The sequence below is a fragment of the Chiloscyllium plagiosum genome, unplaced genomic scaffold, assembly GCF_037043375.1.
Source record: "Chiloscyllium plagiosum isolate Xiang-an unplaced genomic scaffold, Cpla_swu_hap1 HiC_scaffold_5, whole genome shotgun sequence".
Classification (NCBI taxonomy): Eukaryota; Metazoa; Chordata; class Chondrichthyes; order Orectolobiformes; family Hemiscylliidae; genus Chiloscyllium; species Chiloscyllium plagiosum.
The window spans coordinates 5163940-5191051 of record NW_028270143.1 but is presented as its reverse complement, the minus strand read 5'-3'; the positions used below and the strand labels follow the sequence as shown (position 1 = coordinate 5191051).

Genomic DNA, 27112 nt, shown 5'->3' with positions numbered 1-27112 from the left:
ATTTCAGCCTCTGCAGTTTTTCTGTCTCTAACCACATCTCATATTTTAGCAGGCTATGCAGGATTTACTCAGCGTTAGACGCAATAATTAGAAACGAACATGTGTTGCTGGAAAAGCGCAGCAGGTCAGGCAGCATCCAGGGAACAGGAGAATCGACGTTTCAGGCAAGCCCTTGTGCGTTTGGAAGAGAGGTAAAAGCACATCTGAGTAATAAACACACACAAAAAGAAAATTCTAAGATTACATCAGGTTATACAACAAGGTAAGGAAATGTGTGTTTGGGCTTATGCCCGAAACGTCGATTCTCCTGTTCCCTGGATGCTGCCTGACCTGCTGCGCTTTTCCAGCAACACATTTTCAGCTCTGATCTCCAGCATCTGCAGACCTCACTTTCTCCGCAATAATTAGAAAATCATGTGCAGTACATGCTGGTGATTTCAGATAATCGTGAAACTTGAGAGGGTTCATAAAAGATTTACAAGGATGTTGCCAGGGTTGGAGGGTTTGAGCTATAGGAAGAGGCTGAATAAGCTGGGGTTGTTTTCCCTGGAGTGTCAGAGGCTGAGGGGTGACATAGCCACCTGATGATGGAGCAGCGCCTCGAATGCTAGTGCTTCCAAATAAACCTGTTGGACTATAACCTGGTGTTGTGTAATTTTTAACTTTAAAGAATTTATAAAATCATGAGGGGCATAGGGTGAATAGGCAAGGTCTTTTCCCTCGGGCAACTGAGTCCAAAACTAGAGGGTGAGGGGGTAAGCTTTAAAAGAGACCTAAGGGGCAACTTTTTTCATGCAGAGGGTGGTGCGTGTTTGGAATAAGCTGCCAGAGGAAGTGGGGGAGGCTGGTACAATTACAGCATTTAAAAGGCATCTGGATGGGTATATGATTGGGAAGGGTTGAGGGGGATATGGGCTAAATACTGGTAAATACAACTAGATTAATTCAGGCTATCTGGTTGGCATGGACTACTTGGACTGAAGCATCTGTTTCCATACTGTATATCTCTATGACTCAATGATTCTAATTGATTTTTTTTCAAAAATTAAATAAAGTAAGGTAAAATGTTAAGCTTTTGATCCAAAAACAAACCATCAAGACCAACATTTATAAGCTCAAGATATTTCCATAGTGTATTTGCACATGTATTTCCTTACACATCCAATCTCTCCAGGCCAATCCCAATTTACAGTAATCTCCTCAGGAGTCAGTGCATAAAGATTTGGGCCACTTTTGAACATACCAAAATCAAGATTAATCCAGATTTGTGCCTTGAAGTGGTACTGGAGATTTGATGCTTTGTCAACATCAGCGGTCCACCAGCCTTTCAAAAGAGGACTTCCTTTAGTCAAGGCGGTAGGGGGTGGGTGGGTGGCGGGGGGGGGGGGGGGGAGGTGGGCAGGAACCTCCATCCTTACAGATTTATACTCTGTTAACTATTCAAACCCTGAATGGTACTGTAGGGACTGAGGGGTGGAACACATATCTTAAGATGCAAACATGACAACATTTCTGAATGCAAACTTAACATGCGCAGTGTCATATTTGTCTGATTATCTGGCCGAAGTACCCAAATATTTACAGAGAGCAAAGTCCAGAATGGGACCATAGAGTTGGTAGGATGGTGGTGTAGGAGTGAGGGGGATTTTTCTTTACCTGGCTAGTCCAGAACTATGGAGGTTTAATGCACTTCTTGATTAACTTAACATCAGGACATCTTCATTATGCGTTCAACAGATATTCCACATGAACTTTAGCCTGATCAACACGTGTCTGTCAGCCCAGGAAGTGGCTGGTCAGATAAGGATGACATTGTAGGACAGGAGGTTGAATACGAATGTAATGGTGATGGAGGCAGCTAATCCACATTGATGGTTTTTGGCCAGTCGGTCAAAGACGGTCTGCTTCCTGGCATTGGAGGATGCCTTGCACAAATGGTATGTTGGCCTTCATTGTGAGAGGTTTCGACAACAAGAGCAGGGATGTGTTGTTGCTGTTGGACAGGGCCTTGGTGAGGCCACACCTGGAATATTGCATGCAGTTTTGGTCACCTTTTCTGAGGAAGGATGCTCTTGCATTGAGGAAGGGCAGTGTAGGTTTACCAGGCTGATTCCGGGGGTGGTGGGACTAACCCACGAGGAGAGATTGACTGGGTTAGGATTTTCTCGCTGGAGTTCAGACGAATGAGGGAGGATCTCATAGAGACTTATAAAATTCTAACAGGACGAGACAGGGTAAATGCATGGAGGATGTTCCTGATGGTGGGCACTTCCAGAACCAGGGGACACAGTCTGAAGATTCTGGGTAGACCGTTTAGGACGGAGATGAGGAGACATTTCTGCATCCAAAGAGTGGTGAGTCTGTGGAATTCATTACCACAGGATGTAGTTGATGCCAAAGCATTGAATGTATTCAAGAGTGGGATCAAAGTTTATGAGAAGAGAGCAGGATTAGGCTATTGAGTTGGGTGATTAGCCATGACTGTGATGAATGGCAGAGCAGGATTGAGGGGCCAAATGGCCTCCTCCTATCTTCTATGTTTCAATGTTTCTCCCAGGCCAGGCAGACATGTCCTTAGCAGGATTCCCAAAGCGCAGGAATTCTTGCAAGTGTTAAAAATTAAAATTTATTCAAAATGGGAGCCTTGCTACCTGCTTAAAATATTTGAATCGCTAATTGATGTCCCGAATGAGAGCTGGTCACCCTACCCCGATCTCTGTCAAAATGAAGTGGGTGGGTCAAAGGCAGACTGGAGTCAGACTTGAGAATTTTGAGATCAGATTCCCTCCTGTTCTTGGAGGTTAGAATGTCCCTAATGAAGCTAACAAAAGATTTCCTCTGTAAAAGAACCAAATGGATCGATCTATTCTGAATTCCAATATGTCAAAGATGTGTCTACCAGAATTATTATGATATTCTGTAGCTGAATTGCCCGGATGATTTTAATTGTGAGAATGATGGATAATTTTTTTGCAAATAGATATTCGTACACTATACTGCAAATTGAGCCTCATATTTCTTGCAGCAGAAGTGCAGTGGCTATTTGTTCTGACAGCTTGTCATCCGATTCAAGATAAATTGATTGTCTTTAGTGGTGTCTAGTTGTGTAGCTGGACCTTGCCTCTGTCGAGAATGTGTTGCTGGAAAAGCACAGGTCAGGCAGCATCCGAGGAGCAGGAGAATCGATGTTTCAGGCATAAGCCCTTTATAAGTCATATTCCTGCTGAAGGGCTTATGCTGTGCTTTTCCAGCACCACACTCTCGACTCTGATCTTCAGCATCTGTGGTCCTCACTTTCTACTGGATCTTGCCTTTACTCGAGGATTCAACTGTCACTTTCTATCCTCAAATCTCATGTGATTGGAGTCGAAAAGACAGCAATGTTTTGTGATTCAAGCATCAAGACTTGAGCGCGAGGCAAATCCTGCTGTGAGAATGTTCAATTTCAAGTTTCCTTCCGAAGGCAAAGAAATAGATTAAAAGTATTAAATAATATCCACCAGGTGAGCTGTAGGGAATTGTTGACTGGGATCAGTTTATTTATTTTCTCGCTTCTCTCATTTGGATCTATGGTTCTGGGTCCAAAGTCTATTCTACACATCCATCTGCAGATTCAACAATTTTTGTTATTTCTGTCTGTCAGTGAGCTTGAGCATAAGTAAGAGCATGAATCAGAAAACATTTTCAAAGTCACGGATTAGGTCGCTGTGTTTTCTGTAGATTTTAGTGTTGTTAATGCAGGCCAAGGGAAATAACTGTGTCACTGGATGAGTAATCCATAGATCCATGCTAACGCTCTGGGCTCTGTGTAAACATTCCACCACAACAACTAGTGCAATTTAATTTCCATTCCAAATCTGGAAGTTAAAGTTAGTCTCAGGAATGGCGATCATGAAGTAATCATCAATTGTTGTAAAAATTCATCTGGCTCACTCTTAGGTCTAACCTGGTCAGACCCACAGCAACGTACCTGACTCTTATTTGTCCTCAGAACGAGTCTCGCAAGCCCTCAGTTCGAGATTACTCAGGGATGAGCAACAAATGCTAGCATTTCTAGTAATGCCCCATCCCATGAAAGAATAAAGGAAAAGGTGCAGTGAAATGTAAATCAGGACAATTTTCTTCGATTATCATCTGTAGCGCTTTATGAGCCACGGTGCAATGAGGGAAAAGGGCAACTTGCAAATGCCGTATAGTTGGATTTGCAAAAGGTGTATGATATCATGTAAAAGGTTACGACACCAGGTAAGAGTACATCATGTAGGGGGCAACACATTAAAAAGTTAAAGGTTTGGCCAGCCAACAGGAAGCAGAGAATAGGGTTAAATGGCTCTTTGTCGAATGGCACGCTGTTGTCACATGGATTAGAGCTGGGGTCTCAACTATTTACAATCTCTATCAATGACTTGGAAGAGGGGACCACATGTATAATAGCTAAATTCATCATTGACATCAATATAGGAAGGGATGAAGTTGCCAAGAGGAGGTAGAGAGGCTGCAAAAGGAAATAGGTCAAGTGTGGGCCAAAGTTTTGGCAGATGGAGTACAATGTGAACTTGTGTATTTTGGAAAGAAATACTTAAAGAGAGAGAGATTGCAGACCTTGGTTACACAAGAGTCTGAGGGTGCTGGTGCGTGAATGACAATGTCAGTATGCAGATTCAGCAAGTGATTAGGAAGACAAAGGAAAGTTGGCATTTATTGCAAGAGGAATGAAACATACTCATGGGGAAGTTTCATTGCCACAGAAATAGGATATTGGGTGGGGAACACATTTGGTGTACTTTGTTCAGTTTTGGTCTCCATATTTGAAACAATATATTAATTGCATTAGAAACAATTCAATGAAGGTTCGTTTGACCCATTCCTGGGACTAAGGGCTTATTTTACAAGGAAACGTTGAACAGGTTTGGGAGATACACATTGGAGGACTTTAGAAGAATGAACTGTGATCGTATTGAAACATACAAGCTCCTGAGTGGACCTGAAAGAGTGGATACCAGGAAGAGGTTCAAGTCAGGGAGGGGACATGTAGGAGACACATTTTAAGAATAAGAGGACTCCCTTTTAAGATTGTGATGATTCTTTTTTCTCTCAACTCTTCAGTAATTCGCCTCCCAAGAAAGCAGTGGAGGTGAATCACTGAATTTATTCAAGATAGAGATAAGTATATTTTTCATAGACAAGGGAGTCACGGGCTATAGATAACAGACAAGAAAGTAGAATTAAGACCACAACCAGGTCAGCCATGGTCATATTGAGCAATGGAGTAGATTCAAAAGGCATACGTCCTACTCCTGCTCCTACAATCTTTTCCCAGCCAAACAATGGTACCCTGAGTGAACTATAAATATTGGAGAAAGCCTGTTCCAATGATATTCATGGGCCTCATTTGTGTTCATCTAAAGCTGCATGCACTAGGCGGCACGGTGGCTCAGTGGTTAACACTGCTGCCTCACAGTGCCAGTGAACCAGGTTTGATTCCAGCCTCGGGCAACTGGCTGCATGGAGTTTGCATCTGTTCCAGTTTCGTACCAAAGGTTAGGTGGATTAGCCATACTAAATTGCCCACAGTGTCCAGGCCATGTGGCTTAGTCATGGGAAATACAGGGTTACATGGATAGGGTGGGGGAGTGAATCTAGGTGGGATGCTATTTGGATGGTCGGTGTGGACTCAATGGGCCAAATGGCCTGCTTCCACACAGTAGAGATTCCATTATCAGAGGCAAACAGAACCTTCTGTTTTTCTCCTGGCGTAACGGAGTCATTTCCATCATAGATCAAGGCCTGTGGAATCTATGTCAGAAGAGTTCCCTAACGACATCAACATTTTCCTGTCCTGGAAAACATATTTCCATGAAATTGAGCAGCATCTCCATGAAGTTAAGGGAGCAATCATGTTTGACAACCTCTCCCATTCAGATGTCTACTGAATTGCCATTGCCATAGTAAATACTTGAGACGCCCTAGCCAGGCTTGTTAGAATTGCAGAGTGCAGCAGAACAGAATTATCAGACAGCAGTGGCTGCAGAAAGCTCTGGCCTTTTCTGCCAATCTGTCTGAATACCTATTTCAACCTCAAAAGGAAATGCACATTTCCAGAAATGGGTGGTTAGCTAACTTCACAAGTCTTATTCAGGAGGGTACAATTTCAGACATGCGTAAGGCTTTATTACTAAGCCCTCTTTACATTGGTTAGCAGCTTACAGGAGACAGGAAAGAATTAAATACCAACTTCCCAGTGTTAGAGTTGATTAATCTAATGATACTATATACATCAATTTTTATAGCAGACTGCACCAACCCTCCAAACAGCATCCCACCCTAACCCATATTTCCCATGGCTAACCCACCTAGCCCTCACATCCCTAGACACTATGGGGCAATTTCACAATTTGATGAAGGGCTTTTGCCCGAAATATCTATTTTCCTGCACCTCAGATACTGCCTGACCTGCTGTGCTCTTCCAGCACCACACTCCCAACTCTAATCTCCAGCACCTGCAGTCCTCACTTTCGCCTTGGCAATTTAGCATGGCCAATCCACCAAACCTGCACATCTCTGGATTGTGGGAGAAAGCCAGAGCACGCAGAGGAAACCCACGCGGACACGGGAAGAATGTGCAAACTCCACACAGACAGTCACCCAAGGCTGGAATTGAACCCAGATCCCTGGTGCTGTGAGGCAGCAGTGCTAACCACTGAGCCACCATGACGCCAATCTTGGTCAGCTGGAATCTACTGGTTGCTACAACAACCAAAACAAATTTGCACAATTTCCTCTCCTGCATATTTGATCCTTGAGACATGAGCCACACTACTTAACTTGGAGCTGAACGTGCAAGTCTGGGAATGGTAGGTAGTTATTAGGAAATGTAAGAGCGACTCATGGTTAGGAAGCATTGGAAAGCAGACATCAATGAAGAGTTTAAAAAACAGATTTTAAAAAACAGTCGAAATAAGGATGAGGCCACTGGAGGCAGCATCATAACAAAGAGATGAAAACCTTAACAATCAACCTTAAACAGGAAAGACTGTTAAACAGATTGAGGGGCCAAAAGACAACAGCATTGAATCTTGAAAATTTGTGAGAATGATATTGTATGAATAGCAATTACTGATGGGAAGAAAGTCTTTAACTCTTGAAAGAGATAATTTCCAATGCTTTCATGATCAAATTTAACAAATCACCTTTCATTCTGAAGTATGAATCAATTTGGGCAAGTTGGAATTACTGCTACTTTGTTCATACCTATCAAGAGCAACCAATCTCCAAATGTTCACTGAGCCTACAGCCACATGGGAAAATGCACAGTTGTCCTCTGAGGGGTAGGTTCGAGAGGTGGGCTGGTGGATTGGACAGCAGGTCAGGAAGGGTCTGTTGCGGGTCACTTGCCTCCCAAACCCCTAGTCGGCAAGCCTTCCTTGCAAACTCCATTTTCACCCTCACTCAGCCATGGCTCCAATGTCTTGCTGATCTGAGGTCTCTGGAGGATGCTCTGTTACTGTTCTCTTGGTGGGACTATAGCCAATGAGGGGGTTGCGAGCTACTGATTGATCAGGAGCTCCTGATTGTCGGGTTTACTTATATCCACGGGGTCCTGCTGACCATACACCTTGCATTTCGGATGGTGGGCTTGCCCCAAAAGAGGTAGCGTAGTCTGTCTCCTTGATTAAATTCTTCTCATGACATATAGCTATCCATGACTAGCTGCTCATTAGTATTGTCAGTATTGTATTTGGAGCAGCGCAGTGGCTCAGTGCCTGTGCATTAGTGCAGGGATCTGCATTCATTTCCAACCTTGGGCGACTGCCTGTGTGGAGTTTGCACATTCTCCCCGTGTCTGCGTGTCCGAGTGCTCCGGTTTCCTTCCACAGTCCAAAGATGTGCAAATTAGATTAGATTACTTACAGTGTGGAAACAAGCCCTTCAGCCCAACAAGTCCACACCGACCCGCCAAAGCGCAACACACCCACCCATACCCCTACATTTGCCCCTTACCTAACACTACAGGCAATTTAGCATGGCCAATTCACCTGACCTGCACATCTTTGGGCTGTGGGAGGAAACCGGAGCACCCGGAGGAAACCCACGCAGACACGGGGAGAACGTGCAAACTCCACACAGTCGGTCGCCTGAGTCAGGAATTGAACCCGGGTCTCTGGCGCTGTGAGGCAGCAGTGCTAACCACTGTGCCACTGTGCCGCGACTATATTAGATGGATTGACCATGACAAATTGTCCCATAATGTGCAGGCTAGGGGGATAGCTATGGTAAAAACCCAATGTTGGATTATGGGGATAGGGTGGCTCTGGGTGCGATGCCCTTCAGAGGGTTAGTGCTGACTCAATATGCTGAATGGCCTCTTTCTGCAGTGTAGAGATTCTATGATGCTCTCCTGTATTCTAATACTGAAGTATCTGTGTGACTTTATTCTCAAGGATTGAAATGGCTGAAGACTTAAAAAGGTCTGAAATTATTTTTCTGTCAAGTGTTATATAATTATAGCTGTCTTGAGATATAAGTGTTTTTAGCCAATTCAAGTAAGTGGAATTATAAGGCTTCTCAACAAAAGAAATAGAAGCCAAAGACTTTATAGTCTGGTAAGCTTGCTCCAGTATTATCCACAATCTCCACTTTCCTGACCAGTCCCCAATTCCCACTAAGCTGCCTATCCTGGCCTTAAAAATATTCAATAGTGAAGCATCCACAACCCTCCAGGACAGAGGATTCCAAAGATTCACAATTCTTAGAGTTAAATATTTTTTTCCTCACCTTTGTCCAAATAGATTGGCCCTGAATCCCAAAAGCATTCTAAATTCCCTAATCAAGTGAAATTAATTTCTCAGCATCTATCCGATCAAAACTTTCAGAATCTTGTTTGCTTAAAAAGGCTGTCTTCCAGTCTTCTGAACTCCAGAGAACATAGATTAGTTCAGCCTTTCATCATAGTACAACCCACCCATTCCAGGGATCAACACCATGAACCGTCCAGTCAGATTATACCTTTATTTAAACACAGAGACCACATCTGCACAGAGTACTCCACATGGTGTCTTAGCAAAATCTTGTGCAATTGCAACAAAAATGTTTATTCCTGTATTCCAACCCCCTTGCAATAAAGACTAGCATGCTCTTTGTTTTCTTAACTGCTCGCTGTACCTACACACAAAATTCATCTTGTAAGCTTCGATGGTGAAGGACACTTGGATGAGCATGTACGTGTCAAACTTCATAAAAAACATTTTGATTTTTATGCTTACAGCAGAAGTGAATAACTTCATACCTCCCTACTTTGTAGGCAAGTGGGCAGAAACATTTGCTTTCCTCTTGTTTATCTTCTGTTACTGTCAAGACTGTGGATCAAAGCATTGGTATCAAATCTCCACGGAAACCTCAGCATTTTGTGTGTTTTGTGCATGTAATACAGGGCGAAATCCATACTATCAACAGAAGCAAAGGGCTACAGATTAATCAACTATTTTCCAGAGTTACCCCATTTTAACTCACCACCACTTTCTCAAGGGCATTTAGAGATGGACTTGGACTTAGCAGTAATCCCTCTTCTCAACTCACTCACTGTCTATCCTGCCACTGCTTATCATGGTGCTCCACCTTCACATGACCAATTGGAAAATGAACAGATTCTTTGTTAATGTAAATAGATTACTCTTGCCTATCAGCCAAACAGCTGTTGACCAATACCTTACAAGGTTTCTCTTGGCTTTGCCCACAGCAAATTTTCTGGAAATCCATTTTTAATTCTTGGAAACTCCAGAGTTGGCAATCCTAGTGATCGAAAAAGGGGAAAACCTATCTTATACCTTTTGTGAACCATCCCTGATCATGCGCCACATATCTGGTATTCTCTCCTGATCTTCTGCTCCTTGACCCCTTGACCCTATTTTTCACTGACAGTCTTCATAAGTGTTCAAAAGTACGTCTCAGTAAAATGACATACATTCTTTGAAAAACATGCTATGAAAATAATTAAAGCTTGCTATTGGAGCTAATTCTCTCATTATGACTGTGATGCACTCCCCAGTCAGCAGTTGGTCTCTTAGGGGAGGATTTTTACCATCAGCCTTAGCTCTCGTCTGATTCTGTAGATGTTCTTTGAAGATTTTACAGTGATTCTTATTCTTTTAAATTCTTTTAAATTTTAGAAACTGGAAGCAAGAGTGCCCACTTAATCATTCAACATGGTCATGGCTGATCTCAATACCATATTCATTTGATTCTGCAGCATACAGAAGGCAACAGTATCTTGATAAAATGATCCAAGTTAAGAATTTATCAATTCAGGCCACCATGACTGATAACTCAGCGCGATTCAACCAGCTGAAACGTTTGCCCACTGCTCACTGCACCACTCTCTTTCCCAGACTTGTGAACACTAGCTCAGCTGTCTTGTCTCCTACCTCTCCCTCACTCAACCTGAGCTCCTTCTCCTCTCTTGCCACACCGCACGTCCTGCTGCCATAACTATGCCAAACCAGCATTTTCAGCCCCATGAGATGGTTCTACATTAGCTCTGCTCACAGACCACTTTAAATCCCAATATTATCATACTGATAAGAGAACTCAGCTTAAAAATTTGTGCAGTGCACGAGCAACACAAAATACATTTCTGAGCGAGTTATGACAGCTTCCGACAAATTGCAGCATGGTTTTACTAGGGCAGTGTTTCTATTAATAGCTTTGCTAGGTTACAGTGCCCTTTTAAAACAGTAAAATGGTGGTAGAATTTTTTTTCTCAAATAAACTCCTTTGCATACACACTCACCACAAAACAGGGCCAGTTTTGACCCAGTAAATTGCTCGAACACGTGTTTAATTTTGTCTATGTGTATTATGTGTCAGTATGCATTTCTGTACATCTCATCAACAAATCAATCAGATGGCGTCTATAGGTGCACAGTGCATTTTGTTCACAATTACTAACTGGTGACGTCTTCAATCCAACGGGCATAATTCTAATTAACAACCCCAGTAACAAAACACTGCAATGCAGAGACAAAATTGCTTCATTGTCAAGAATGCTCACCTTTGCCATCTGGGCCTGTACTCCACTGGCTTTGAGAGATGCCACTGCCTTCTGTGCAGCTGCTGGGCTGTCAAAATCTACGAAGCCATAGCCTGTGAAAGACAGTTACCGTACATTATCAGCACCAGGTACGTGCAGAGCATCCAACAGTAGTGAACTGTGACAAAGAAACCTCTTGTTCGACCTAAGATCAGATTAAAATGAAAAGAACATCAGTCTTTCCAAAATGTTGCTCTCATTCTCCCAGAACTGTGACTTGTCTACATTGAAGTTTTATACGTAGTGGAGCAAAGGAAGCAATCTCAAAGAAGCTTTGTTTGCTGGACACTGATGATGATGCATTGGTAGTAAACCTTAATTTAATTAATTAGCAATAAACATTTGGTTGTAGTCTTATTCTGTCAATGCCTTTTACCTTAATGGTCTTAATAGAAAACATTCTCTCAATGTGTCTTTCTGGCGAGGTGCAGTATTTTTTTTAGCTTTCCTTTTAAACTACATTTCCCAAGCCAATTTCTGCACACTCTCTAAGTGAAGAAAATCACCATGAATGGTGTGGACTGAAGGCAAGGAGTCGCTGAGTAGGGGACTACTATTTTTCAGGTTTGCCATACTTGGGAAGAAAGCTAATGGAACAATGTCGTGACTTAGAATCCAATTCTGAGGGAAAGATCTGAAATGATCTGTACTAAATTCACAAATGTTCAATTGAGGGTGGAGACTAAATGACATGTAAATCCAGTAATCCAGTTCAACAGTCAGGATATAAAAGCAGCATTTATGAGAATCATCAAGGCATTCCTATACATAGTTGAGAAAAAAACTAACATTATGGCAAAGATAAATTAAGAAAGAAAACAGAAGTGCTTTAATATATGACAACAGAATATAGATTAGATCATAGAATTACACCCTAGTAAAATTCCCAAGACAAAACCATAAGTTTAATGATATCTATGTTGCATTCTGGTCAGAACAGTAAATAGTTTCTTTGAAACTGTGAAGCACACTGGGACAGCATTCCTTTTTTTGCCCAAAGTAGAATTTGCATTAACGTTGGACTGGTATTTCTGCAGAAAAAGCCCAGTCCATTCTGATCACTCAACCTAGTGTATTGATTAGTTGTGACCAGGAACCAAGACCCCCATGACACAATCTTCTGAAGGACACAATCTCCCACCTACAAGGACAAGATCTGCGTTATCATGTAAACAGCAGCAACAACATCAATTCCAGGTACTTCCAAAAAATTGCAAACTGTCCTGACAAAGGTCAGCATTATCTTCTCAAGACAACTGGAAAGGACAATAACGGCATCTTTGCCAGCAGTGTCCAGATCACAAATGCTAATTTTTGAGGACAGTGTGAAAACATTTTCACAAATCTGCAAACTCTCAACCCTGGCCTAGACAATACTTCTACTCTCACCCCAACATGTCAATCATTAACCATGACAACAGGACTGTCCTCTGATGCCATCATTACACTTTTTTGGGTTGACTGGCAGAGAGCATTAACCTCAATGTTATTAGGAAGCTTCCAACTGCCGACAACGTACACTGTTTTCTGTGATTTGTGTTTAGTCAAAAGAACAAAAGGGTGTAGACAGGTTGAACAGAGCAATAATTTTCCCATATGAATTACTTCATATTTCCAGCACACACAAATTAACTCCAAATTTATAACTTAACATTGTGACTTTTGCCTTTCAATTCACATGAAAATCATAATATGAAACAAGAAAGGCTATTCATTATCTCATGATTCATCCCTTCATGGCATCTGCTCCATCATTTAATTCCTGAGTCCTAAAGTTAGTGAACCAAAATGCCACAATGCTTGCTTATACTCAGTATTCAAGCCTGGATTGTTGTCTTCCTAAAGACAGATCTAAGGTTCCTGAAGCACAGGAAGCGTGGCGTTAAATTCATTGTAACAGAAGATGCTTCATAGTCAACAGATAGCTCAAAGGTGGCCCAAGAGATAACTCACAAACCACGAATTTACGTCATCATCAGCCGAGAGTACCAAGATCTAAATCAGCTCACTTGTCTGTCCTGGACTTATCTTATCTAAAACACAGCTGGTTTGAAATTGGGGGGTGAAAAGTGAATTTTAATGAGTATTTTTATAGCCTTAGGAAAATCGGTTGAACCCAGTGTACGTGACAGAATTCATTCTACAGTCAGTGCACTACAAAACTCAAAAATTAAGTATGAATTGTTTTAAGCAGAGTCACAATGCTGTAGACTTGCAATCAGAGTAAAAAAGATTTTCAGTGAATTTTATGAAATAACAATATTTTAAATCAGCAATATATGTTCATAACATGAACTGTGCATCTATCATGTGTCAGTTTACAATCCACAATTGTAAACTGACAATTGTAAACTACCAAATCAATGTGTTTTCAGGCCAATCTTGTTTATTTTTATAATTAACAGAATTTTTTTTAATAAAAAGGAATTATTTTCGATTCGGTTAGTTTAAAAATCTCAGGGGAAATTTGCTGGAAAAACTCAAAAAACATTTTAAACCATAATTAATGTTATTGATCGGAGGGTTCCTGCTGATAATCCACCCTAGGAGGAAATTAGGAGAACCGTCTTGGAAATTCTTCCCTCTTCTCCTCAATTAATTTAGATCTGTTAAGTTTTAAATGTTCAGTTGTGCCCTTGATAACAGTGATTTAGGTCAAGCATCAGGATGCATCATCATACAATAGCTATTTCAACAAGTCTGTGTATACATGGAGAAAATATGAATTGACACCAAAACACAGACAGCATGTCTGCTTTTTACGCTTCCCCACCAAACTGAACGTATAGGCCACAAAAAAATTGCAGTTGGTCTGCCTGCAATGTACTTGTTCCCTCTCAGGACCGCACTATAGTTTGCCAGTGGTGGGCAGAGGCTGGCCTGCTTGTCATTGAGCCAACTGGGGTCCACAAGTGGGCAATTAAGTTCCACTTAAGTGCCTTATCCCATTGATGTTGGGCTTTAAATGGGGGTGGGAAAGACCCATATCATGCCCATTTTGACAGATTTTCCTGTACGTACCAGTAGCTGTTGTGAAATTTCTCCCCTTAACATGTCATTCCAGAACAAAGGAGGCTGCTCCTCCTGCTAAGATGTTACATCCTAGGTTACCCTTCCCCTAGGGATTTTCAAACACCAACTCTCAGATGCATACCAGTTCCTGACGCATTGCTGAATGCCTCTCTAACCCTTGACTGAAGTTCTGGCAGTGGCCGTCACATCCAGAGGTGCTGTCAACACTGGAGAGTTGCCAGTATCTGATTGGCTAGCAGCTCTCTGAGGTCTTGCACTTTGGAAAGTCAAACCAAGGTAGGACTTCTTGATGATAAGGTCCTAAGGATTGTTGTGGAATAGAAGAATTTAGAAGTACAAGTAATAGTTCTTTGAAAGCAGCGTCACAGGTAAACAGGATGATGAAGAAGGCATTTAGCATGCTGGCCTTCATTGGTTGAAGCATTAAGTATAGGAGTTGGGACGTTATGTTACAGTTGTGCAAGTCTTTTGTGAGATTTGTACTTGGAGAATTGTGTACAGTTTTGGTCACCCAGTTATTGCAAAGTTCACTGGAGAGAGTGCAAATAATATTTACGAGGATGTTGTCAGGATTAGTAGGCCTGAGTTGTAGGGAGAGGTTGGCCAGGATAAGACTTTATTATTTGGAGATTGAGGGGTGACCTTATTGAGGTGCATAAAATCATGAGGGGCATAGATAGGAGCAATGCTTATAGTCTTTTTCCTAGAGATGGGGAATTGAAAACTAGAGGGCACAGATTTAAGGTGAGAGGGGAAAAGATTTTAGAAGGACCTGAGGGGCAACTTCTTCACGCAGAGAGTGGTGCGTGTATGGATTGGGCTGCCAGAGAAAGTGGTTGAGGCAGGTACAATAGCAACATGTATGATAAGTACATGTATGAGAAGGGTTTAGAGGGATATGGACCTAATGTGGGCAATTGGGCACCATGGTCAGCATGGACCAGTTTGGGCTGAAGGGCCTGTTTCCATGCTGTATTACTTTGTGACTCTCTGATCTATACAAATTATTGATAATAGAAGATTTACTGAAATCTATTTATATGTTTCTGTATATTGGATATATATTTTTGTGCTTGTTAAATAAAATGTATTGATTACACTGTTATGTAGTTATTACCATATAATGTGTATTTAATTCCATGAGGCATTCCTGCTTTAAATACAATATGTATTTTGCAAGCAGTATTCTAAAATGCAGCATCCAATAGATAATGAAAAATCTCTTGTTCCAGCCCTTAGAGCAATTTAATTAAAATTTGAGATCTGTTAATTCCCTTTCATCATTTAACAACTTATTTACTGTAGGGCTGTTCATCAAGGAATGGAAACGCATTCTTAGTTTATTCCCTTGCATCACATAAAAAAAACTCCAACAAATCTTTTAGCTGCACTATGAAAATCAGCAAATTCATTCATCCCTGCAAAATTTAAAAGTGATTGTGAAGAGATGTTGAACATTGATTCTGTGCTCTTGGATTTACTTGCTCATAATGAAGTTCTCTTTTATTACACACTTTTCATGGTATTTGAGTTCATTTTGCAAACAGTCTGGCTGCAAAACAGCCTGTAGACAATACACCATGTTCTCCTTAATCCATCCTTTCAAAGGGGTCTACTACTTGACTAATAAACCTCAATTGAAGCAATAAACCTTTCCAATTGTTCATTGATGTTCCAGTAATTATCAATCATTTTATATCAGATTGCCAACAATCATCATTTTACTACTTGGCTCTTGAGAGCAACCACTATTGCGTGAACTCAAAACATATTCTCTGACCTGCTCCTGCTCTTCCCCACTTTTACAAAATGAAGCTGATGTAATCGATGTCAACAGAATGCAAGAGTTGCCGGTTGATCAGTTGGTGCTATCACTCTGAGATTTGCTCTCATCTTAAAATATTTGCTAGCAATGTTCTGGAACATTTCAACATGCTTGGCAGGCGCCGAGGAACAAGATGTAGGAGGAAAGATAAGAATTTGGACTTGGAGATGGAGATAATAAGATACTGGGAGAGATTGGTGAGACCAAGAGGTACTGTTGTAAGATGTGAATTCAGTTTATAATGCACACAGTGTGGCAAATAATGTTGGTAAGCCACTGGGGCATGGGAATATGTAACAATAAAGAAACTGCTCAGAAAAAGCGAGGACTGGGTCCGATAAATTTCTAAATATGAGATTTGCAAGCAAAGATAGGAGGAAGGTTGTGGCTGTGAGGATTCAGGAGAATGGGCTCTTTTTGTTGAAGTGTAAGTGCGTTGAGTTTTTGGAGGGATTTTTGAGGCTTGTGAGACTTATTGCCATAACTTACTGATTATCCCTCATGAACTATCTACCCCACTCCTAAGTCATCGCTAACAATGGATTCTATCCCCATGTTACCACACACCGTTCTCAGAACAATTTGCTATTCAGTGGCTAGCCACTGAAAATCCAGCATCCCCGGTGCCAACACTATAATAGCACATACAAAAGGTCACTGTGCACCCAGATAAGCACTGACATTCTGACCCCGGCCAGCTCACTCAAGGAAAAAGTCTGAGCACATCAGAGGAGTGGAAGGTTGTGCTGCAATTTTTCGACAGGGACCTGGAAAGTCCTGATCAAGAGGATGATCCACAGGAGAGGAATCTTCTTCCTGGAGGACTGGCAGAAGAGACTCGGCCACCCAGCCTGGGCAGCTTGATCTGAGTTCACCAACCGGGTCGATCCGGTCTCAATAGTCCAGATGATTGGCTGTAAAAAGTCAACAACCATCTCTGCCAGGGCAAATGCCTCACTCTTGTCTCTGCCACTGCACCCACCTCCCAACAGGGCTCAAGCTCTGCCACTCTCACTGTTGCCTTCCCTCACTCACTCTCACATCCCCCCAATCTCCCACACCATCAGTGGCCCCACTGCTTCGGGAACACCTCACCACCTTTCACCTGCCTGCACCGCAGTAATAGCTGTGCCACTCTGACGCTTGACTGCTTAGCCTCCACAAAGGAGAAAATCTAGTCCCTCACAGAAGACTGGAAATGTTCCTGTGGAGAAGCAGAGATATCCATGTTCCACCAACCGTGCAAGTTTGACTCTTCATTCCACTACAACTCTTGCAGTAACCCCACCATAAATCTCAAGCATTGCACACCATTTTTAACCACAGGCTGCAATGCATTTTCTGTTTTTTTTTTGTCTATCAGATGCTGCCAGCGTGTCCACCACCTCCCATGGTGAAACAGTCAGTTCCCCAGAAGCCATCTCCTTGACCTATGAGTTTGTGAGTATGGAGGCCTCAGTGGAAGCACCTCAGTGGCTGCCTCCTGTCGCTCCTGCCCCAGTAGCTCAGATACTGAGCTCTTGATGGTAACATTTAGTGTCGAGAGTGTAAGTGCACAATCCAGTGAGCCCCTCACAGAGAGAGCTCTGCATGTGGTCAAGTGGAACGCCCCCAGCTCAAGAGGGCCCTCTAGTGTCAGGAATCAGGAACTGTGCCCACATGCACAGGGAGGGGCAAGAGCAGCAAGCAGGGATGTGGGGGCACAATGCCCCACACTGCCCAGACACTACAGCCTCTACAAAGGAGAGAATTTAGTGCCATTGTTTGGCTGCCTCCGTGGACAGGTTGGCAGCTGCCTTGGAGAGCCGGGTCTAGGACCCTGAGGGTCAGTTCGAAACCTACACAATGGTACTCCATTGCCCCAGCCATGTGGCCTCAGGACTGAAGGCACAGTGACAGAAGGTGGGGAACATGGTGCACACCCCGACTGCCCCTTCCTCACAAAGACAGCATCAGTGCCAGGAGGCACCCACCCAGAGGAGGAGGCCAGGCCCTCGACCTGTGGATTTTGCAGCCATGAAGGACTCACTTGGATCAGACAAGAAGAGCCTCATCTTTTGTGGTTCAGAGACACATCGCCCTGGGTCACCTGATCAAATCGTCAGGGCCAAGGAGATGCACTGCTGAGCACGCTCCCTTCAGTCTGGGTGTGGAATCAGGGAATAGACTGAGATGTAATGAGAGGGAGGGGAAGGAGAAGAGCACTTTGTGGGCTTGGATGCCATCATTTGATAGGTGTCCCTAAACTGCACCATTCTGACCTTACACCTGCTTGTTTGACTCTCTGCTTAACCCCGACTGGAACAGCTACATCAAAATGTCCAAATTCACGGCTATCGTGTATCATAGACTGGTGTCTGATGTTGAGGGCCTGTAGCAGCACGTGGAAGCAAAAGGAACCAGGTGGATACAGGGCAATGGGGCAATCGGACCATTGACCCATACCCTGCAACATCCCTATTGCTTCCCTGGCCTTTCTGTTCAAGGCTGTTGGTCTGAATGAAGTGGGCAGTAATATCTGGGCATGGATGCAGCAAGCAGGAAGCCAATGCATTAGGATAGCTGGGGGAGCCCACAGGGCTGGGTCCTGTATCGTGGGTCTGAGAACATTGTTCTTTCCATTAAATGGCCTCACTTCAATGGGTGCTGCAGTCACTTACCCCACCTACTCCAAATGTGGTTGCAGCCGTTTTCCTTCCCATTAAGTCATTCCATGTTCCAAACACACTGAACACCCTTCAACCACTGGCTTCTGTGTGTTGGTGAAGTCCCAAATGCCCAGATCCCCTTCCTCGTGGCCTTTCCCTGAAATTCCATGGGATTCTCCCCTCCCCAGGTCCTGAGCCTGCACCTGCCCACCTGAACACATGGTGCCACCCTGAGATTGATGTCGCACACAGCCACCCAGCAAGATGTAAAGGCCCTGTGGACTATACGGCAGCAATGGGAGCTGCTGGCTTGTATACATATTGGAATTAGCACAGCATGGCAGGAGTGAACTGCAATGCAAGTCTGTGGTTCTAGAGCATCCTGCAAGTGTACTGGAGAGGTGACAGGATAGTCAGGAAGGGTTAGCAATTGTCAGATAATCAATGCTTTTATACTCCTCATGCACTTTCCATAACTGCTTCTTGTTACTTCCTCACCATGTATGATTAGATTAGATTAGATTAGATTAGATTAGATTACATTACAGTGTGGAAACAGGCCCTTCGGCCCAACAAGTCCACACCGACCCGCCGAAGCGAAACCCACCCATACCCCTACATTTACCCCTTACCTAACACTACGGGCAATTTAGCATGGCCAATTCACCTGACCCTGCACATCTTTGGACTGTGGGAGGAAACCGGAGCACCCGGAGGAAACCCACGCAGACACGGGGAGAACGTGCAAACTCCACACAGTCAGTCGCCTGAGGCGGGAATTGAACCCGGGTCTCAGGCGCTGTGAGGCAGCAGTGCTAACCACTGTGCCACCGTGCCGCCCACAACTATGCTATTCCTTTCTCATTCATGTAGTACATCCTGTTAAATACATAGATGCTAAGTGTTTCTGTCATTCCATACAGCAGTGAATTTCACATATTCAACACTCTGTGCAAAGAAATTTCCTGAAAATTCCTTTATGATTTGTTAGGTGTTATTTTATTGTAGTAACCCCTTTGTTCTGGACTCACAGCTATCATTTTCTTCACATCCACCCAATGGTCGAACACCTTCACAATTTAAACGTCTTATCTCTGGTCTCCTTTTAGCCTTCATTTTTTTCAGAAGCCTTCTCATCTTTTCTGGATGGTTGCCCATTCTTAATTTAGCTAACCTGAATGGAAACTTTTCGGCACTTCCTCTGGTGCTGTCCTACATTTTCCATAGTGTGGAGACCAGAGATTCACACAGTATTGCAAATATAGTCTAACCAAAGGTCTACATTTTACATTCTTTCAGCAGGGCTTAATGTATCTAATGTCTCTATTTCAAAGTTAAGCTGGGTTCTCCCTGGTGTTTTGGTCAAGGCTATCCACAACCAATGTTATGGTAAAGAAATCTTGTTTGATAATCATCATACTGTTGTTTGTGTAAGTTTGCCATGTGTGAACTGGCTGCTACAATGTTGCTACATTACAACAACAACTACACTTTAAAATTGACCATTTTTAACAAAGCAGAATTATGAAAAATGTGATATCTGTATCTATGGTATGAACTGAACATGACTCTCCCTGATTTTCTGGTCTATTTTTCTGTGAATAAATCCAAATACTCTGCACTCTATATGACCTTATCAACTTATGTTGCTACTTATTGTGATGAATGTATTTGCATCCCAGGTTTTTTATCTCCTCTTCCTCTTTTAGTTCCTTGCCTTGCATGACTTAAGTGGCTTCTTATTCCTGATGAAAGACTTATGCCTGGAACGTCGATTCTCCTGCTCCTCAGATGCTGACTGACTGTCTGTGCTTTTCCAGCACCACACTCTTGGGCTTCTTATTGTACATATTAAGATAAGCTAAACCACACGTGTATACAGTACCAAGAACAAGACAGACAAACAGCAAATGTGCTACAAAGCAAGAACAGTCTGGAGTGAAAAGCCGAATAAAGTGAGCAAAAGAAAACCAGTATAATTACAATTTATTTTCATGATGTGTTTTTTTTTGTTTGTTTGCTAGAAAGTGTATGTTTGGAACACAATTATTGTCAAGAAATCAAAGATTCTCAAACACAATGTTTGTTTCGTTGATTGGCTTTTTGCAGCTGAACCAGCAGTTCTTAGGGGTTAATGACTGTAAGAAAAAGCTCAAAAGATGTAGCCAGGCTCTTCTTTATTACAGGAGAAAGTGAGGGCTGCAGATGCTGGAGATCAGACCTGAAAATGTGTTGCTGGAAAAGCGCAGCAGGTCAGGCAGCATCCAAGGAACAGGAGAATCGACGTTTCGGGCATGAGCCCTTCTTCAGGAAAGTCTTCCTGAAGAAAGGCTTATGCCCGAAACGTCGATTCTCCTGTTCCTTGGATGCTGCCAGACCTGCTGCGCTTTTCCAGCAACACATTTTCAGCTCTTCTTGATTACAGACAATAATTTGTCAACATGATCTGCATCACTCCCCATTGTCCTCCGCTTCAGTCAGTCAGCTCCATCTAGACCCACTGAGTTCTTCCTGTCCAGACAGCCTGCTGCAGGAAAATACCAGTTCGATGCCAACATTGTATTGGTGGCACGTGAGTGAGACCTGATGCTGAATTGGCTCAGGTTTCATTCGGGTATGAATGAGTGAACAGAACTTTCTTGTCTTTGTTCTCGTACTGGGCATGAGTTGGATTTAATGTTAACTGTCACAGCACAGAAGGTGGTTATATTGGCCATTATGTCAGCACTGGGTCTTCAGCTGAGCAATTCACCTTGTGTCATTTTCCCACCTTTCCTCCGTAACACTGCACATTCTTCCTTTTCAGATAATTATCAAACTGACTGCCTCAATTAAACCTGCATCCACTAGATTCTCTGGCAGTGCATTCCAAGTCCTTACTACTCGCTACACGGAAAAGTTTTGTCTTATGTCTCCTTTGCTTGTTTCACCAATTACATACTTCTCATTCTTAAGGTTTTCCACCAGGTTTCCCGCACCTGCTCCTCACAAATACTCCAGACCCCTCACAATAAGGAATACCTCTCTCAAGCCTCCTCTCAGCCTTCACTTGTTTGAGAAAAAAACAGTCCCAACGTCTCCAGTTTCTCTTTGTGACTGAAATTATTTATCTCCAGTTTCATTCTCAAACTTTTTTATGCCTAATACATGAAATCGCTGCCATGAAGCAACTACTAATGTAAAATTGACACATCACGCTGGGATTCTATAGAAGTCCAATTGTTGCGGCAAGTGTGATGGACCGTCAAACTGCTCTCCAATCAGCTTTCCCAGTTGTAGAGGAAGGGGTGAAAGTGATGGGGTTTGTGAAAATGTTGAGAAACTGCATCAAAGAAACACAACGGAAAATTTTACAAGATATCCTGTTCTGAAATTGGCCAAATCATTTCAGGAACACCGAGTTCTGGGTTTCCAGTTGGAAATACATCTGCATGCTCCCTTCATTGGCTCAGTGGTGAAACTGACTGATTTGACTCATCATTAAACTTAAAAGATCCGAAAGAAATTAGTTCTAGCTAAGTTATAAGATAACCAAATAAGTCTGCATTTTTAACACTTTATATGAAAATCCTCAAGAAGTATTATATTGCTCAGTTTTGCAGAATCCTTTTTCTAAGCAAATGCTTTTTACAGTTTAAATCAGCAGGAGTAATTTCTCAATATTCTAATTTAGATATCAGTAATTCATACCACACTGAGCAACACAGTATCAATAGCAGCAGAGAAGAACTGACCAAGTAAGTATACAATGGAAGTAAATAGATATGTGAAGAAATAATTGCTTAATCTTTACAGCATATTGGATTTAAAGCATTAAGTTTGCTGTCCATCTCACAGTCATAGTAACAATGCTGTGCTGAAAGTGAATAAACATTAGAAGGACACTAGAGTGAGATGCAGAAGAGTTGCTGGGGCCTGTGTAACCATACGTAATATGAACTAATGCTTCAGGAGAGTTAGGGAGGAAAATAAAAAACCATTATCCATGATCATCTCTTCTAGTCATTACAATATTAGAGGACAAACATTCATCCTAAATCATAGATCCTTGAAAGATTAAAGGACTGTACTTAAATTTGAGATTTTCAATGCCTCAGATTATGTCTAAGTATCCAGCTATGAGCAGGTCCAGCTCCTACTTAATCATCTTCTCTATTTGCTTGTTTCTTTACTGTTCTTCCTTTGCTTCCTAAGCACTTCCAGATGTTGCATCATCAGGTGTTCACAACACTATGCAGATATATGGAAAAACAGTAGGAACATTCTATGTTTAGATATTATTATCAATATTCTCTGATATAAAGATTAACTTCTCCAATCTACTGAATCGTCTTAATAAAAGAAAACTCAAATGACTTCACTTTTAATCATAAACTACAGGGGTAAAGACCAAGAATTGGAAAGTGGGATCAGACCAGATAGCTGTTGTTTGAGTTGTACAGACATGATAATTTAAATGGCCTCCTTCTGCGACATAAATTGTGCAGCTTCCTGTAAATTCCTTCCTTGCATGAGAGCCTGAAGGATACCAGACGATATTTTATTATATAATAGTTGGCTGTTTTGCCTGTTTAAAAGGATTGCTCTATCTTGTCAAAATATTTTCAAATTCCCTTCAGATACTTCAAGCAAAGTGGTACAAATACTGCAAGAATCTAGCCTATAAAAACCTGCTGTAATTATGTGGGAGGCAAGCTCTTTTGTACACAGACAAATCATACTATAAGCGTTAGAGAAAAACACCGCAGAAGAACTACAGATGCTGGAAACAAAAACAGTAAGTGCCAGAAAGACTCAGCAGGTTTGGCAGCATCTGTGGAGAGAAATCAGAGTTCTGAGCAAGTGTCACTGGACCCGAAACGTTAACTCTGATTTCTCTCCACAGATGCTGCCAGACTGGCTGAGCTTTTCCAGCAACATCTGTTTTTGCATAAACATTACAGAACTTCTAACTAACGACACAGTTTGTGATATCTTACCACTGGATATTCTTGAGCAAATTAATTAATTTTATTTATTTAAATTTATACTTTTGAATGGGCTCTACAACACAACTTAAGATGATGCTGTTCTAAGATTCCTTTGAAACTGTATTCTGAAACATGAATTTAGCTTCAGGCTCCCGCAAGAACTTCATTTCTCGATTAGCCCAAGAAAGCAGGAGTTTGAGGTGTCAAAGGCTATGGTCTTTTGGTTTGAATTTTTTGCAACAACTGAGATAGCAGGGCATTAAAAATGGTAGAATGTCTGTGTTTGGAGATTGGCACAAAAAGAAGATAAGGGTGCAAAAGAGGGCCACACAGACCCCAGTTGAAACTGGATGTTGGTACCTTCAGGTAGGTGTTTAGCAGTGGAGGAAGGGGCTTTTAGCAGCACAAGTGCTGTTGTTAACAGTGTCCGGGCGATCAGGTCTTGGGAGAACCCCTGAAGAGATTGGAAGATGGCAGAAGATTGCTGGCTATCTGTGTAATGGAAAGAGAAACAGCCAAAGATGCTGTCACCATATAGCTAGAGGGCCGCTGTTTGCTCTGAGGAACTGAGTTTTCATTGGAGTTGTTGAGGAAGGGGTGAAGCAAGTCCTCAAGTAGTTTTCATTGGTGCAGTCGAGAAAAGGTAAGGCTCAGAATAATTCAGCGGAAGTAGCAGCCCGGTAAAACTTAGTTCTGAAAAAGGGTCACTGGATCCGAAACATTAACTCCGCTTTGTCTCCACTGATGCTGCCTGACCTGCTGAGTTTCTCTAGCAATTTCTGTTGGTGCATCAGATTTCTGTTGGTCAATCAAAAACTGAAATTATACTGGGAATTAGATGCTTGTAAAGCAGCAACAGGAACCCTGGGGAACACAGATTCAGGAAAAAAGACTAAATCACCAGGATGTGAATAATCAGAGGCAGTATAAGTTGGAGTGGCATGTGCAGCTATTCAAACGTTAGTAAAAAATTGATAACCATCATGACGGACATAAATATTGACAAGATTCTTTCTCTGCTGTATGTGATGCAGTACTGCCTCATCACTAAAATATAAAAAAATAAATTCAAGTGCTTTGATGCATTTGATTTATGTTACTACTTATTACTGTTGGATACATGATGGAGAAAGCACAGATTTGCGATACCAAGATTATAGTATGTAACGAGGAAAGTGTGGTGAACCAATCTATTTAATGCTGACATGTTTACCACTAACAAAATCCTTACATCATAAGAATACAAGTTAAAATCTCTAAGTGTAAACTGTCTATATCAATAAATCGATGTGGCAAATAATATATGTTGGTATTATGATTTTGAAGTGAAAAGATCCTTTGTCTTTATGTTGATTTAGTTCATGCCCCAAGCACATGCTGTAGTCGAAAGAAACCTTTTAAATTTGCCATTATTTATTCTTTGGAAAATGGTACTATTTTGAGAAAACAAGCGTAGTAATTACAGACATAACTTTAATCTTTAAAATATCCTTTTTAATTAGTTATTTTGTTAAAATGGTGAAAGAAGAATTTGTTTATTAGTATCCCACAGCATAATTTATATGCACCACACTATGACATGGATGTTAAATACACAGGATAGATATTGAATCCTTAAAATAAGACACTACTTGTGAAAGGTATTTAAGCAAAGTTATGATAATGCTCACAAACAAATGCATTTTCTCACACAGAGTAAATAGTGAGTTTTGAGAAGATTTGTAGCTCAGGTTGAGGTTCTGTGAGTAATGTAGATTCCAAGTGGGCAGACAGAGCCTGAACTGTGAGGTGCAGTAACAGGTGCAAAGTCATCTACATGGAAAAGATGATGGTCACCACCAGATACAGATAATTTATCTTGGTAAAATTAACCAACTGTGTTCATTGTGTTGTGAAGCTCTCTTTGCCTTACAAGGTATAGGGCTTAAAACATGAGACATTGTAATTCCAAACAAAAACAACTTATCGCTCTGGATTTGATGCCTGACATTTCATGATTCCGTCCATTTTCAATTGAAGTTAATTCGATGTCAAAAGGTAGTTGATGTATTTCATTCAGCTGATTGCCTGTAATACCTCATTGCTTATTTATCAGTCATTGGTGGCTACATACAAAATTCATATTCTATTAAAATGAGCACTACTCTTATTAAAAACTGTCAGTTCCTTCAAATCAACAGTTCATCGTGTTGCATACAAGTAAATAATTCTAACTTTCATTTTTATTCATCCCAGGGCAGTTCAGCAGGATATTCATGACTGATCTTTAACAAAGCCTTAACAAACCATTGCATTGCCACCTTGACTGACCCTTCTAATTTCCTTCCATGCATTACTGTTGAAGAAAATGAAGCACATTCATGGTAAGAATGAAGGAAAGTGAACTACTACTACTTACTCACAACCTATTCTTTCACAATTCTCACCACACAAAAGGCAATACAGCCACTGTAAAATCGATATTACTACCAAAATCAATGTGTGCAATTAGCGAAATACAACTTTACAACTTCCTATATACTTCACTACATACTAAGTATCAGCATAGCACTTAATAAAACAACTCATTTTATTTATTAGATCTTATTATTAACACTCATCGCTTAATGTTTAGGAAGAGAATGACAGACAGTCCAGCGTAATCTAAGCAGCGAATTACAAAAAGGGGAAACGTTGACTGATTTGAGCTGAGATGGGGGAGGTGGTTGTGAAAACTGTACGACAGTGCCATCTGTGTGATTATACAGAAATCTCTAATATCTGTACCATTCCTTCCGATCCCTTTTTTTAAAAAATCAGTATCTCTGTTACAGATATGCAAAGGAAAATCAACTGGAGCAACTTGAAAAACATTCAAGCTTAGACTCAAAAGTTGCATGTCACACAAGTATCAAGCAATAGTCATCTCCAACAAGGAAGAATCTAACCATCTCCTCTGGACAGTCAATGGTAATACCATATTGAATTGTTTTTCACTTTCAACATCCTGGAAGTTACTAATGATTAGAAATTGAACTGGACAAGCCCTATGAATACAGTGGCAACAAGAGCAGTTCAAAGTTTGGGAATTATGTGGTGAATAGCTCACCTTCCGACTCCTCAAACCCTGTCCACCATCGACAAGGTACAAATCAGGCATATGATGGTATACTCCCCACTTGCCTGGATATGCACAGCTCCAACAGTCAAAAAGATTGATACCATCCAACAGAAAACAACCTACTTGACTGGCAGCACATCCACAACTTTCAACATTAACTCCCTCCACCAGGGACCCACAATGGCAGTACAAGATAAACTGCAGCAGCTCAGCAAGGTTCCTTCAACAGCACCTTCCAAAGTTGTGCCCTCTACCACTCAGAAGGACAATGGCAGCAGATACAAATGGAAACAACACCATCTGTAAGTTTCCCTCCAAGCCAAATATCATTCTAACTATAAAATGTATTGTTATTCCTTCACTGTTGCTGGAATTCTCTCCCGAATAAGAAGTACTGACAATGGACTGCAATGGTTCAAGAGTGCAGCTTTCCATCCCATTCTCAGGGCC

At 41.7% G+C, this 27112-nt stretch overlaps 1 protein-coding gene across 7 annotated transcripts in view; it reads right to left on the bottom strand.

The window, feature by feature from the left end:
- rbms3 (RNA binding motif, single stranded interacting protein) overlaps positions 1-27112 on the bottom strand; it is a 1382426-nt gene that overhangs the window by 313595 nt on the left and 1041719 nt on the right. For all 7 annotated transcript variants that reach the window (XM_087986936.1, XM_087986930.1, XM_087986932.1 and 4 more), the window contains one exon: positions 11048-11139. In XM_087986936.1, the coding sequence (XP_087843062.1) occupies positions 11048-11139 (92 nt within the window). The remainder of the gene's footprint in view (positions 1-11047; positions 11140-27112) is intronic.